Source organism: Delphinus delphis, chromosome 1 (assembly GCF_949987515.2).
Source record: "Delphinus delphis chromosome 1, mDelDel1.2, whole genome shotgun sequence".
Taxonomy (NCBI): domain Eukaryota; kingdom Metazoa; phylum Chordata; class Mammalia; order Artiodactyla; family Delphinidae; genus Delphinus; species Delphinus delphis.
In genome coordinates, this window is record NC_082683.1 from 33,024,338 (window position 1) to 33,038,789 (window position 14,452).

The 14,452-nt window shown below is 39.7% G+C and overlaps 1 protein-coding gene across 10 annotated transcripts in view; it reads right to left on the reverse strand.

The window, feature by feature from the left end:
• SCMH1 (Scm polycomb group protein homolog 1) overlaps positions 1-14,452 on the reverse strand; it is a 189,473-nt gene that overhangs the window by 81,388 nt on the left and 93,633 nt on the right. For all 10 annotated transcript variants that reach the window (XM_060020361.1, XM_060020371.1, XM_060020401.1 and 7 more), the window contains one exon: positions 12,106-12,194. In XM_060020361.1, coding sequence (XP_059876344.1) covers positions 12,106-12,194 — 89 coding nt within the window. The remainder of the gene's footprint in view (positions 1-12,105; positions 12,195-14,452) is intronic.

Below are 14,452 nucleotides of genomic sequence, written 5' to 3' on the forward strand. Positions count from 1 at the left end.
TCAATCCCACTTGATCATGGTGTATGATCCTTTTAATGTGCTGTTGGATTGTGTCTGCTAGTATTTTTTGAGGATTTTTGCATCTATCTTCATCAGTGATATTGGCCTGTAGTGTTCTTTCTTGTGACATCTTTGTCTGGTTTTGGTATCAGGGTGATGGTGGCCTGATAGAATGAGTTTGGGGGTGTTCCTCCCTCTGCTATATTTTGGAAGAGTTTGAGAAGTATAGGTGTTAGCTCTTCTCTATATGTTTAATAGAATTCACCTGTGAAGCCACCTGGTCCTGGGCTTTTGTTTGTTGGAAGATTTTTAATCACAGTTTCAATTTCAGTGCTTGTGATTGGTCTGTTCATATTTTCTATTTCTTCCTGATTCAGTGTTGGCAGGTTGTGCATTTCTAAGAATTTGTCCATTTCTTCCAGGTTGTCCATTTTATTGGCATAGAGTTGCTTGTAGTAGTCTCTTAGGATGCTTTGTATTTCTGTGGTGTCTGTTGTAACTTTTCCTTTTTCCTTTCTAATTTTGATTTGAGTCCTCTCCCTCTTTTTCTTGATGAGTCTGGCTAATGGTTTATCAATTTTGTTTATCTTCTCAAAGAAGCAGCTTTTAGTTTTATTGATCCTTGCTATCGTTTCCTTCATTTCTTTTTCATTAATTTCTGATCTGATATTTATGATTTCTTTCCTTCTGCTAACTCTGGGGTTTTGTTGTTCTTCTTTCTCTAACTGCTTTAGGTGTAAGGTTAGGTTGTTTATTTGAGATGTTTCTTGTGTCTTAAGGTAGGATTGTATTGCTATAAACTTCCCTCTTAGAACTGCTTTTGCTGCATCCCATAGGTTTTCGGTCATCGTGTTTTCACTGTCATTTGTTTCTAGGTTTTTTTAAATTTCCTCTTTGATTTATTCAGTGATTTCTTGGTTATGAAGTAGTGTATTGTTTAGCCTCCAGGTGTTTGTATTTTTTACAGATTTTTTTCCTTTATTTGATATCTAGTCTCATAGCATTGTGGTTGGAAAAGATACTTGATATGATTTCAATCTTCTTAAATTTACCAACGCTTGATTTGTGACCCAAGATATGATCTATCCTGGAGAATGTTCCATGAACACTTGAGAAGAATGTGTATTCTGTTGTTTTTGGATGGAATGTCCTATAAACATCAATTAAGTCCATCTTGTTTAATGTATCATTTAAAGCTTGTGTTTCCTTATTTTTTTTTAATTTTAGAATTTTATTTAATTTTTTATACAGCAGGTTGTTATTAGTCATCAATTTTATACACATCAGTGTATAAATTTCAATCTCAATCGCCCAATTCATCATACAATCACTCCCACCACCCTGCCCCATTCCCTGCTTGGTGTCCATACGTTTGTGCTCCACATCTGTGTTTCAATTTCTGCCCTGCAAACCGGTTCACCTGTACCATTTTTCTAGGTTCCACATATATGTGTTAGTATACGATATTTGTTTCTCTCTTTCTGACTTACTTCACTCTGTATGACAGTCTCTAGCTCATCCACGCCTCAACAAATGACCCAATTTCGTTCCTTTTTATGGCTGAGTAATATTCCATTGTATATATGTACCACATCTTCTTTATCCATGCATCTGTCAATGGGCATTTAGGTTGCTTCCATGACCAAGCTATTGTAAATAGTGCGGCAAGGAACACTGGGGTGCATGTGTCTTTTTTCAATTTTTATTTTATTTATTTTTAATTTATTATCATTATTTTTTAACATCTTTATTGGAGTATAATTGCTTTACAGTGGTGTGTTAGTTTCCACTTTACAACAAAGTGAATCAGTTATACATATACATATGTTCCCATATCTCTTCCCTCTTGCGTCTCCTTCCCTCCCACCCTTCCTATTCCACCCCTCTAGGTGGTCACAAACCACCTAGCTGATCTCCCTGTGCTATGCGGCTACTTCCCACTAGCTATCTATTTTACATTTGGTAGTGTATATATGTCCATGCCACTCTCTCACTTTGTCACAGCTTACCCTTCCCCCTCCCCATATCCTCAAGTCCATGTTCTAGTAGGTTTCTGTCTTTTTTTTTTTTTTTTTTTTTTTTGCAGTATGCGGGCCTCTCACTGCTGTGGCCTCTCCTGTTGTGGAGCACAGGCTCCGGATGTGCAGGCTCAGCGGCCATGGCTCACGGGCCCAGCTGCTGAGCACCATGTGGGATCTTCCCAGACTGAGGCATGAACCCGTGACCCCTGCATTGGCAGGCGGACCCTCAACCACTGCGCCACCAGGGAAGCCTGGTCTGTGTCTTTATTCCCGTCTTACACCTAGGATCTTCATGAACTTTTTTTTTTTCTTAGATTCCATATATATTTTAGCATACAGTATTTGTTTCTCTCTTTCTGACTTACTTCACTCTGTATGACAGACTCTATTTCCATCCACCTCACTGCAAATAACTAAATTTCATTTCTTTCTATCCATTAATCTGTTGATGGACACTTAGGTTGCTTCCATGTCCTGGCTATTGTAAATACAGCTGCAATGTACATTTTGGTACATGACTCTGTTTGAATTATGATTTTCCCAGGGTATATGCCCGGTAGTGGGATTGCTGGGTGGTATGGTAGTTCTATTTGTAGTGTTTTAAGGAACCTCCATACTGTTCTCCATAGTGGCTGTATCAATTTACATGCCCACCAACAGTGCAAGAGGGTTCCCTTTTCTCCACACCCTCTCCAGCATTTATTGTTTCTAGATTTTTTGATGGCCATTCTGACTGGTGTGAGATGATATCTCATTGTAGTTTTGATTTGCATTTCTCTAATGATTAATGATGTTGACCATTCTTTCATGTGTTTGTTGGCAATCTATATCTTCTTTGGAGAAATGTCTATTTAGGTCTTCTGCCCACGTTTGGACTGGGTTGTTTGTTTTATTGTTATTGAGCTGCATGAGCTGCTTGTAAATATTGGAGATTAATCCTTTGTCAGTTGCTTCATTTGCAAATATTTTCTCCCATTCTGAGGGTTGTCTTTTGGTTTTGTTTATGGTTTCCTTTGCTGTGCAAAAGCTTTGAAGTTTCATTAAGTCCCATTTGTTTATTTTTGTTTTTATTTCCATTTCTCTAGGAGGTGGGTCAAGAAGGATCTTGCTGAGATTTATGTCATAGAGTGTTCTGCCTATGTTTTCCTCTAAGAGTTTGATAGTGTCTGGCCTTACATTTAGGTCTTTAATCCATTTTGAGTTTATTTTTGTGTATGGTGTTAGGTAGTGTTCTAATTTCATACTTCTACATGTACCTGTCCAGTTTTCCCAGCACCACTTATTAAAGAGGCTATCTTTTCTCCACTGTATATTCTTGCCTCCTTTATCAAAGATAAGGTGACCATATGTGCATGGGTTTATCTCTGGGCTTTCTATCCTGTTCTGCTGATCTATATTTCTGTTTTTGTGCCAGTACCATACTGTCTTGATTACTGTAGCTTTGTAGTATAATCTGAAGTCAGGGAGCCTGATTCCTCCAGCTCCGTTTTTCGTTCTCAAGATTGCTTTGGCTATTCGGGGTCTTTTGTGTTTCCATACAAATTGTGAAATTCTTTGTTCTAGTTCTGTGAAAAATGCCAGTGGTAGTTTGATAGGGATTGCACTGAATCTGTAGATTGCTTTGGGTAGTAGAGTCATTTTCACAATGTTGATTCTTCCAATTCAAGAACATGGTATACCTCTCCATCTGTTTATATCATCCTTAATGTTTTTCATCAGTGTCTTATAATTTTCTGCAAACAGAAGTTTTGTCTCCTTAGGTAGGTTTATTCCTAGATATTTTATTCTTTTTGTTGCAATGGTAAATGGGGGTGTTTTCTTAATTTCACTTGCAGATTTTTCATCATTAGTGTATAGGAATGCAAGAGATTTCTGTGCATTAATTTTGTATCCTGTTACTTTACCAAATTCATTGATTAGCTCTAGTAGTTTTCTGGTAGCATCTTTAGGATTCTCTATGTATAATATCACGTCATCTGCAAACAGTGACAGCTTTACTTCTTCTTTTCCAATTTGGATTCCTTTTATTTGCTTTTCTTCTCTGATTGCTTTGACTAGAACTTCCAAAACTATGTTGAATAAGAGTGGTGAGAGTGGGCAACCTTGTCCTGTTACTGATCTTAGTGGAAATGCTTTCAGTTTTTCACCATTGAGGACGATGTTGGCTGTGGGTTTGTCATATATGGCCTTTATTATGTTGAGGAAAGTTCCCTCTATGCCTACTTTCTGCAGGGTTTTTATCATAAATGGGTGTTGAATTTTGTCGAAAGCTTTCTCTGCATCTATTGAGATGATCATATGGTTTTTCTCCTTCAATTTGTTAATATGGTGTGTCACATTGATTGATTTGTGTATATTGAAGAATCCTTGCATTCCTGGGATCAATCCCACTTGATCATGGTGTATGATCCTTTTAATGTGCTGTTGGATTGTTTGCTAGTATTTTGTTGAGGATTTCTGCATCTATCTTCCTCAGTGATACTGGCCTGTAGTTTCCTTTTTTTGTGACATCTTTGTCTGGTTTTGGTATCAGGATGATGGTGGCCTCATAGAATGAGTTTGGGAGTGTTCCTCCCTCTGCTATATTTTGGAAGAGTTTGAGAAGGATAGGTGTTAGCTGTTGTCTAAATGTTTGATAGAATTCGCCTGTGAAGCCATCTGGTCCTGGGTTTTTGTTTGTTGCAAGATTTTTTAATCACAGTTTCAAATTCAGTGCTTGTGATTGGTCTGTTCATATTTTCTATTTCTTCCTGGTTCAGTGTTGGCAGGTTGTGCATTTCTAAGAATTTGTCCGTTTCTTCCAGGTTGTCCATTTTATTGGCATAGAGTTGCTTGTAGTAATCTCTCATGACCTTTTGTACTTCTACAGTGTCAGTTGTTACTTCTCCTTTTTCATTTCTAATTCTAACGATTTGAGTCTTCTCTGTTTTTTTCTTGATGAGTCTGGCTGATGGTTTGTCAATTTTGTTTATCTTCTCAAAGAACCAGCTTTTAGTTTTATTGTTCTTTGCTATAGTTTCCTTCATTTCATTTTCATTTATTTCTCATCTGATCTTTATGATTTCTTTCCTTATGCTAAATCTGGGGGATTTTTGTTCTTCTTTCTCTAATTGCTTTAGGTGCAAGGTTAGGTTGTTTATTTGAAATGTTTCCTGTTTCTTAAGGTAGGATTGTATTGCTAAAAACTCCCTCTTAGAACTGCTTTTGCTGCATATCATTGGTTTTGGGGTGTCATGTCTCCATTGTCATTTTTTTCTAGGTATTTTTGGATTTCCTCTTTGATTTCTTCAGTGATCGCTTAGTTATTAAGTAGTGTATTGTTTAGTCTCCATGTGTTTGTATTTTTTACAGATCTTTTCCTGTAATTGATACGTAGTCTCATAGCGTTGTGGTTGTAAAAGATACTTGATATGATTTCAATTTTCTTAAATTTACCAAGGTAGATTTGTGATCCAAGATATGATCTATCCTGGAGAATGTTCCATGAGCACTTGAGAAAAATGTGTATTGTTGTTTTTGGATGGAATGTCCTATAAATATCAATTAAGTCCATCTTGTTTAATTAATGTATCATTTAAAGCTTGTGTTTCCTTATTTATTTTCATTTTGGATGATCTGTCCATTGGTGAAAGTCGGGTGTTAAAGTCCCCTACTATGATTGTGTTACTGTCAATTTCCCCTTTTATGGCTGCTAATATTTGCCTTATGTATTGTGGTGCTCCTATGTTGGGTGCATATTTACAATTGTTATATTTCTTCTTGGATTGATCCCTTGATCATTATGTAGTGTCCATCTGTTTCTCTTGTAATAGTCTTTGTTTTAAAGTCTATTTTGTCTGATATGAGAATCGCTACTCCAGCTTCCCTTTGCTTTCCATTTGCATGGAATATCTTTTTCCATCCCCTCACTTTCAGTCTGTATGTGTCCCTACGTCTGAAGTGGGTCTCTTGTAGACAGCATATATATGGGTGTTGCTTTTGTATCCATTCAAGCCACTCTATGTCTTTTGGTTGGAGCATTTAATCCATTTACATTTAAGGTAATTATTGATATGTATGTTCCTATTACCATTTTCTTAATTGTTTTGGGTTTGTTATTGTAGGTCCTTTCCTTCTCTTGTGTTTCCTGCCTAGAGAAGTCCTTTAGCATTTGCTGTAAAGCTGGTTTGGTAGGACTGAATTCTCTTAGCTTTTGCTTGTCTGTAAAGGTTTTAATTTCTCTGTCAAATCTGACTGAGATCCTTGCTGGGTAGAGTAATCTTGGTTGTAGGTTTTTCCCCTTCATCACTTTAAATATGTCCTGTCATTCCCTTCTGGCCTGCAGAGTTTCTGCTGAAAGATCAGCTGTTAACCTTACGGGGATTCCCTTGTGTGTTACTTGTTGTTTTTCCCTTGCTGCTTTTAATATGTTTTCTTTGTATTTAATTTTTGACAGTTTGATTAATACGTGTCTTGACGTGTTTCTCCTTGGATTTATCCTGTATGGGACTCTGTGCTTCCTGGACTTGATTAACTATTTCCTTTCCCATATTAGGGAATTTTTCAAGTATAATCTCTTCAAATATTTTCTCAGTCCCTTTCTTTTTCTCTCCTTCTTCTTGGACCCCTATGATTCGAATGTTGGTGCGTTTAATGTTGTCCCAGAGGTGTCTGAGACTGTCCTCAATTCTTTTCTTTCTTTATCTTTATTCTGCTCTGCAGTAGTTATTTCCACTATTTTATCTTCCAGGTCACTTATCCATTCTTCTGCCTCAGTTATTCTGTTATTGATCCCTTCTAGAGAATTTTCAATTTCATTTATTGTGTTGTTCATCACTGTCTGTTTGCTCTTTAGTTCTTCTAGGTCCTTGTTAAACATTTCGTGTATTCTCTCCATTCTACTTCCAAGATTTTGGATCATCTTTACTATCATTTTTCTGAATTCTTTTTCAGGTAGACTGCCTATTTTCTCTTCATTTGTTAGCTCTGGTGGGTTTTTGCCTTGCTCCTTCATCTGCTGTGTGTTTCTCTGTCTTCTCATTTTGCTTAACTTACTGTGTTTGGGGTCTCCTTTTCGCAGGCTGCAGGTTCGTAGTTCCCGTTGTTTTTTGTGTCTGTCCCCCAGTGGCTAAGGTTGGTTCAGTGGGTTGTGTAGGCTTCCTGGTGGAGGGGACTAGTGCCTGTGTTCTGGTGGATGAGGCTGGATGTTCTTTCTGGTGGGCAGGTCCACATCTGGTGGTGTGTCCTGGGGTGTCTGTGGCCTTATTATGATTTTAGGCAGCCTCTCTGCTAATGGGTGGGGCTGTGATCCTGTCTTGCCAGTTGTCTGGCATAGGGTGTCCAGCATTGTAGCTTGCTAGTCATTGAGTGGAGCTGGGTCTTGGTGTTGAGATAGAGACCTCTGGGAGAGCTCTCACCGAATGATATTATGTGGAGCTGGGAGGTCTCTTGTGGACCAGTGTCCTGAACTTGGCTCTCCCACCTCAGAGGCACAGCCCTGACGCCTGGCTGGAGCACCAAGAGCCTGTCATCCACACAGCTCAGAATAAAAGGCAGAAAACAAAGAAAGAAGAAGATAAAATAAAATAAAGTAAAATAAAATAAAGTTATTAAAATAAAAAATAATTTTAAAAATTTTTGAGAAAAGTATTTAAAAAAAAGAAACAAAGAAGAGAGCAACCGAACCAAAAAACAAATCCACCAATGATAACAAGTGCTAAAAACTATACTAAAACCAAACAAACAAAAATGGACAGACAGAACCCTAGGACAAATGGTAAAAGCAAAGCTATACAAAATCACACACAGAAGCATACCCATACACACTCACAAAATGAGAAAAAGGGAAAAAATATATATATATTGTTGCTCCCAAAGTTCACCTCCTCAATTTGGGATGATTCGTTGTCTATTCAGGTATTCCACAGTTGCAGGGTACATCAAGTTGATTGTGGAGATTTAATCTGCTGCTCCTGAGGCTGCTGGGAGAGATTTCCCTTTCTCTTCTTTGTTCACACAGCTCCTGGGGCTCAGCTTTGGATCTGAACCCGCCTCTGTGTGTAAGTTGCCTGAGGGTGTCTGTTCTTTACTCAGACAGGACAGGGTTAAAGGAGCAGCTGATCTGGGGGCTCTGGCTCACTCAGGCCGGGGGGAGGGAGAGGTATAGAACATGGGGTGAGCCTGCGGCAGCAGAGGCCGGCATGACATCGCACCAGCATGAGAACACACCAGCCGTGTGTTCTCCCAGGGAAGTTGTCCCTGGATCACAGGACCCTGGCAGTGGTGGGCTGCACAGGTTCCCGGGAGGGAAGAGGTGGATAGTGACCTGTGCTCGCACACAGGCTTCTTGGTGGCGGCAGCAGCAGCCTTAGCGTCTCATGCCCGTCTCTGGGGTCCGCGCTGACAGCCACGGCTCACACCCGTCTCTGGAGCTCCTTTAAGCAGCGTTCTTAATCCCCTCTCCTCGCGCATCAGGAAACAAAGAGGCAAGAAAAAGTCTCTTGCCTCTTCGGCAGCTCCAGACTTTTTCCCAGACTCCCTACCGGCTAGCTGTGGCGCACTAGCCCCTTCAGGCTGTGTTCACGCAACCAATCCCAGGCCTCTCCCTGGGATCCACTGAAGCTGGAGCCTCAGCTCCCAGCCCCCGCCTGTCCCGGCGGGTCAGCTGACAAGCCTCTCGGGATGGTGAGTGTTGGTCGGCACCAATCCTCTGTGCAGGAACCTCTCCCCTTTGCCCTCTGCACCCCTGTTGCTGCGCTCTCCTCCGTGGCTCCGAAGCTTCCCCCCTCCGCCACCCACAGTCTCCGCCCATGAAGGGGCTTCTAGTGTGTGGAAACCTTTCCTCCTTCACAGCTCCCTCCCACTGGTGCAGGTCCCGTCCCTATTCTTTTGTTTCTGTTTCTTCTTTTTTCTTTTGCCCTACCCAGGTACGTGGGGGAGTTTCTTGCCTTTTGGGAGGTCTGAGGTCTTCTGCCAGCGTTCAGTAGGTGCTCTGTAGGAGTTGTTTCACATGTACATGTATTTCTGATGTATTTGTGGGGAGGAAGGTGATCTCCACGTCTTACTCTTTTGCCTTTTTGAAGCTCCCCTGGCAGGCAGATTCTTAACCACTGTGCCACCAGGGAAGTCGCCAATTCATACGTTAACCATTCTATATTTAGTCTTTCGGTGGATCCCCTTCAGATCTTAACTGTATAGTTGACATAATTAAGTCTAAAGCTCATCTTTAAACAATACAAGAACCTCAGAATATTTAAACTACTCCTGAGTTAATAGGTGTTTGACAATTTAGTTCCACATTGTTATACTGCCAACTGATCACTTCTGCTAGTATAACTGGTTTATACAGTTATAGGCAATGGTTGATTAGTTTTACTCACATGTTAAACCATCTTTCTTCAGCAGTACTCTTTGCATCTCATTCTTACTTTCCAGTTCAATTATCTTTTATTTATTTATTTATGGCTGCGCTGGGTCTTCGTTGCTGCGTGCGGGCTTTCTCTAGTTGAGTCGAGTGGGGGCTACTCTTCGTTGTGATGCATGGGCTTCTCATTGTGGTGGCTTCTCTTGTTGCGAAGCATGGGCTCTAGGTGTGTGGGCTTCATTAGTTGTGGCACGTGGGCTCAGTAGTTGTGGCACACGGGCTTAGTTGCTCCCCAGCATGTGGGATCTTCCTGGACCAGGGATTGAACCCATGTCCCCTGCACTGGCAGGTGGATTGAAGTCCCCAGTTATCTTCTTCCTGAAATATACTGTTCAATTGTTCTTTCAGCAGATATATTAGTATCTGTTTGTATTAGTTTGCTGAAAATGTCTTGATTTTACATTCATTCTGAAATAATAGTATAAGTAGATATAAAATTCTAGGTGGACAACTATTTTTTCTTAGTTCTTTGAAGATATTATTCTGTTACCTTTTGGCTTGTACTGCTGCTGTCAAGAAATGTGCTGTCAGCCTAACTGTAATCCTTTTGAAGGTTCAGTCCACATGGGCATGGAAGCTGTGGATATGGAGGGCTGACTGTACTATGCCATTTTATATAAGGGAGTTGCGTATGTGTGGATTTTCATATTCAGGGGGTCCTCGAACCAGTCCCCCACAGGTGCAGAACCATCCCTCACAGAGGATGACTGTATTCTGTGTGATTACTTTGCTCAGATCTTTTCTTTTGACTTTAGTTATACCATGATGTTTTAAGGTATATATTTGTCTTTATTACACACTCTGGAAAATTCTGTCATTATCTTTTCAAATACTGACTTTTCTTTATTCTTTCTAATTAATCTCTCTAGAGTTCATGTTCAGCATATACTGGACCTTCTAATAGTATTCTCTTTGTCTTTTCTCTTTAATGTATTTTCCATCTCTTTATCTCTCTGTACTGCACTCTAGGGAAAGCCCTTACACGTGTCTTTCAATTCTTTCTTCTCTATCTAGGTCTAAATTGCTTATACACCTACCTAAGATTTAAAACTCTTAATGGTTAAGTTTCATTTCTAGATAGTCAATTTGTTGTTTTTTCAACTTTGTCTTTAAAAAAATAGAGGTTTGTACTTTTCTCGTCTTTAAATTCCTTCATTTCATTCCTTACTCATTTTCAAATACTTAATTTATAATCTCTATCTGATATTTCTATTATCTGAAAGTGCTTGAGGTTAGAGTCTTACTGTTTGTTGTCTACTGAAGTCTCATCATGCAGGATTTGCTTTGTGAGTTTTGCGGGCTCTGTAATTATGAACTGAAGTGAACTGATCTTCAGTGGTACTTCATTTTTGGGACTTCTATGACATCTGGGTTGAAAACAACCAAACCCTCTAGAGAGGTTTTGGGTTTGCTTCTGCCAGGCACTCAGAAATATCCCATACAATTCTGGAGTTCTGAAACAACACAGGCACTATATCTGAATCCTGGACTTCCATGGGGAAAGACTGTCTTATCAGAAGAGATGACTCACTTCCTATCCCTACCCATGGCCCAGGCAGAGACTCTTCCTCATCAATGCAATAGTCTTTTCACTAAGGAGTAAACATTTGAGGGATCCAATCTGATTTTTTATGTGGCAGTCCCAGGTACATTTTTCTGCTTTGCATGGGCCCAAGGCCTCAACTTCTATCCTACTGTGGTTGTTAAAAGACAAGGTCCTTGGAAAGTAAGACTCGTAAAGCCCCTTACGGCACCTGCAGGTTCAGTACACCTAACACTCTGCTTTTCCTTCCTCATTTTGGCCTTTGAGTTATCTTACTTTCTAGTAAGGTCAGCAAAGCCTTTAAAAGAATACTTGTTGGCCCCTTACCCCCCTTGATTTTTAGGTATTCTGCAGTGGAAGGGTTTCAAGTTGTCCAGTATACTGTATTCTGGGAACCAGGGTACTCTCAGGGTTTAGACTTAAATGGCAACATAGGCAACCCCAATTCAGTCACCTTTACAGTAACTTTAACTTCATTAAAGATCAACTAAGAGCAGACTGATTGCTTCATCCCTCGAGAAATCAGCAAGACTGAATACAGGTTTTGGATCCCTGTTCCACCACTTACTAGTCATGCGACCTTGGGCAAGCTCCTTATTCAAAAGTATTTGTTTCCTTAACTACTAAATCAAAATAATAACCCTTGCTTCATAAAGTTAACTGTGGGTATTTAAATGAGAGAGTGTGGATAAACTCCAAACATACTGTAGGCACTCAAAAAATAGTCTCCTTCCTTTTTCTCTGTTTAGAATATGGACCTTATGGAACTGCATGATCTATAGTAAGAATAGCTCCTTTAGATTTATACTACACTTTATATGTTTTACTAATAAAAAAAATGTTTAACTTCTTAAAACCCTATGAGGTAGACAGAATCCCACTTAACAGATGAGGTCAAAACTTACTATTGGCAGAGCTAGGACCCAAAACGCAGAAATCCTAATTTATCAGTCTAATATTTCTCTGGGGATAATTGCGGCTTTTTAAGGTACTTAAAAAATCCTTCTGCTGAACTAGTTTCTGAGAAGGCATCCTCAGGCCACATATATAATGTAGACATCAGAGGCTCAGTAATTGAAAGAATGTAAGCATTTGACCTTAAGCAATTTGGAGCTGGTGATAGCTGAGGGACACTGTACCTTGTGGAAAATCCTGATGGGAGCCATCTCTGCTCCATTTAGCGTCTTCAAAAGGAACATGGGCCAAGAGGAAGCGTTCAGCCGAAATCCTGCAGCAAACATAATGGGCAACAGATAAAAAATATGTCTCAAAGGGAATTGCTATATCAAGTTTTCCCTTTGGAATCCAGCTACGCCTGCCACAACCTATGCTGTGATAGTTATAGAATCACAGATGGTTAGGGAAGGACTTAAAGGTTAAGTAGAAGAAATACCTCATTAGACAGATGAGGAAATGAGGCATATAAGAGGGAATGTAACTTGCCCAAGGTAATGTTGCAAAGTAAGTAGTGGAGTAAAGTCCCCAACCAAGTTTCCTGAAGCCAAAACAAGTATTACACAACAAATATCATGCCTAAAAAGCTTCCTTGAAAAATACAAAATAGATTTGTGATAGGAATAACAAACACTTAGAAATGATCTAGACCATAGAGTGTGAACAGGGATATAATAATCTCTTAAGAAGAAACCAGATATGTCTGATAAATCCAATATACAAGTAAATCTTTTTGGTTTATCTCAATGTAAACACACTCTCACTTTTGCTCTCACTTTCTCGCTCTCTGTCTCTCTTTCCCTCTCTCTCACACACATACACACATACACAGAATACAAAACACTTTTTGATATTCATTTTTACTTAACGAAGGATCAGGCATTGATGAAAACGGAAGGGATCATCTTATCAAAAAAACCCTCATTTTCCAAAAGAGTGAAAAGAAGCCTAGGGATGTTAATTGTCCATTGTCATTCTGCAATGACAAGTCAATAAAAATACACCATTTAATTAACAAACTGTAAAAATAAGATCATTATCATAGTTAAGTCTTCCAATTAGAGCTGCAAGTGCTTCCTTCAATTTGGCTTCAACCCTCTGTCCTGAGATACCACAATCTAGTGCTTTCTGATAGTCTCCCAATCTACCTCAGCTTTCCCATTCCTGACAAAGAACAGATAGGCTGAACCAAAGCTGCAGAGAAACAGCAACAACAACAGTATCTGATATTACTGAGTACTTCACTGTGTGCTAGATACTGTGCCAGGCACCTTCTACCGACTATCTAATTTAATCCTCAAGACAACCCAGTAGGGTAGAAATTATCTTCATTTTATAGATGAGGAAAGAAGTACAAAGTAAACTGCTTGAGATTTCAAAGTGAGCAAATGACAAAGACAGGATTGAAATCCAGGCAATCTGACTGTTGAGCCCACACTCTTTACTACACTAAATTATCAATGTGCATGTGAAATGAAAAAGGAAGAATCAGCTTTTGGGATAAAGTATTAGTTAAGAACTATAATTAAATTAAAGGGGAGGATGTGAGAAGAGAGAAGAAAATGTAAATAAGAGAGGTACCACCCCCACATGATTTAAACTTTTAGTCTCAAAGCTGGCTAGGCTACCAAGTGAGGTTTCCCAGGGTCAGGAGACTTCTTGGGATAGCTCATTCATAAACAATGGGGATAGCAATTCACACAGTCCTGTCAAACTGCTACCACTTCTTTTTTGCTTGCCTAGCTCTTTTTCCTTCTGTAAAAAAAAAACCCCCAAAAGACAAAAAAACTCTAATTTTATGTGATTTGGTGGGGATGTCTACACTGGGCTCTACCTACCTGGCCATGGAATGCAAAATAATGCTATTTAAAAGCATCAGGTTCCCCTAGACCAAAAGTGTATATGTATGTCCCAAGTTGGAGCAACTGTTTTCTGATATGATGTGCATGTTGGAGAGAGCTTTTCTTTCTCTGAGATCATGGTTATAAGTAAGTTTGTAGATTTGGCACTGCTAAAATGGAGAACATAACTGAGAATAAGGCCAATGTAGAGCAGGAGATGGAGACATGAGAGTGTTTAAAACCCTGTGTCCAGACACACTCAGCACCAGGTCTTGGGCTTCGCAGTTACATGAGTCACTAATTCCTGCCTCCTCCTATTGCCCTCCTCTAACCTGGTCTGGGTTGGGGTTTTACACTCCAAAAGAGTCTTGACTACTACTCTTCCTTTGACCACGGTACAAACAAACAGACAGACAAATTTCTCCAGAAATTCAGGTCTGGTTTGTGTGTGAGTAAAACAACTCTCTTTAGGTCAGGGAAGGGTTGAAGCAAGCCAAACCTAGTGCAGATTTGCCATGAATGATTCACTACACCTACAGATAAGGCAAAGCTGCTCTAGAGAAATGCTCCCTACACCTTCGTATAAGAGGGGAGCGGGGAGGAATGACTGCACAGTTAGAAAATTCTGATTCATGCCCTCAGTTCCCAACAACGAGAGTGCCTCACCATGTAATTCCCAATTCAATTCTTT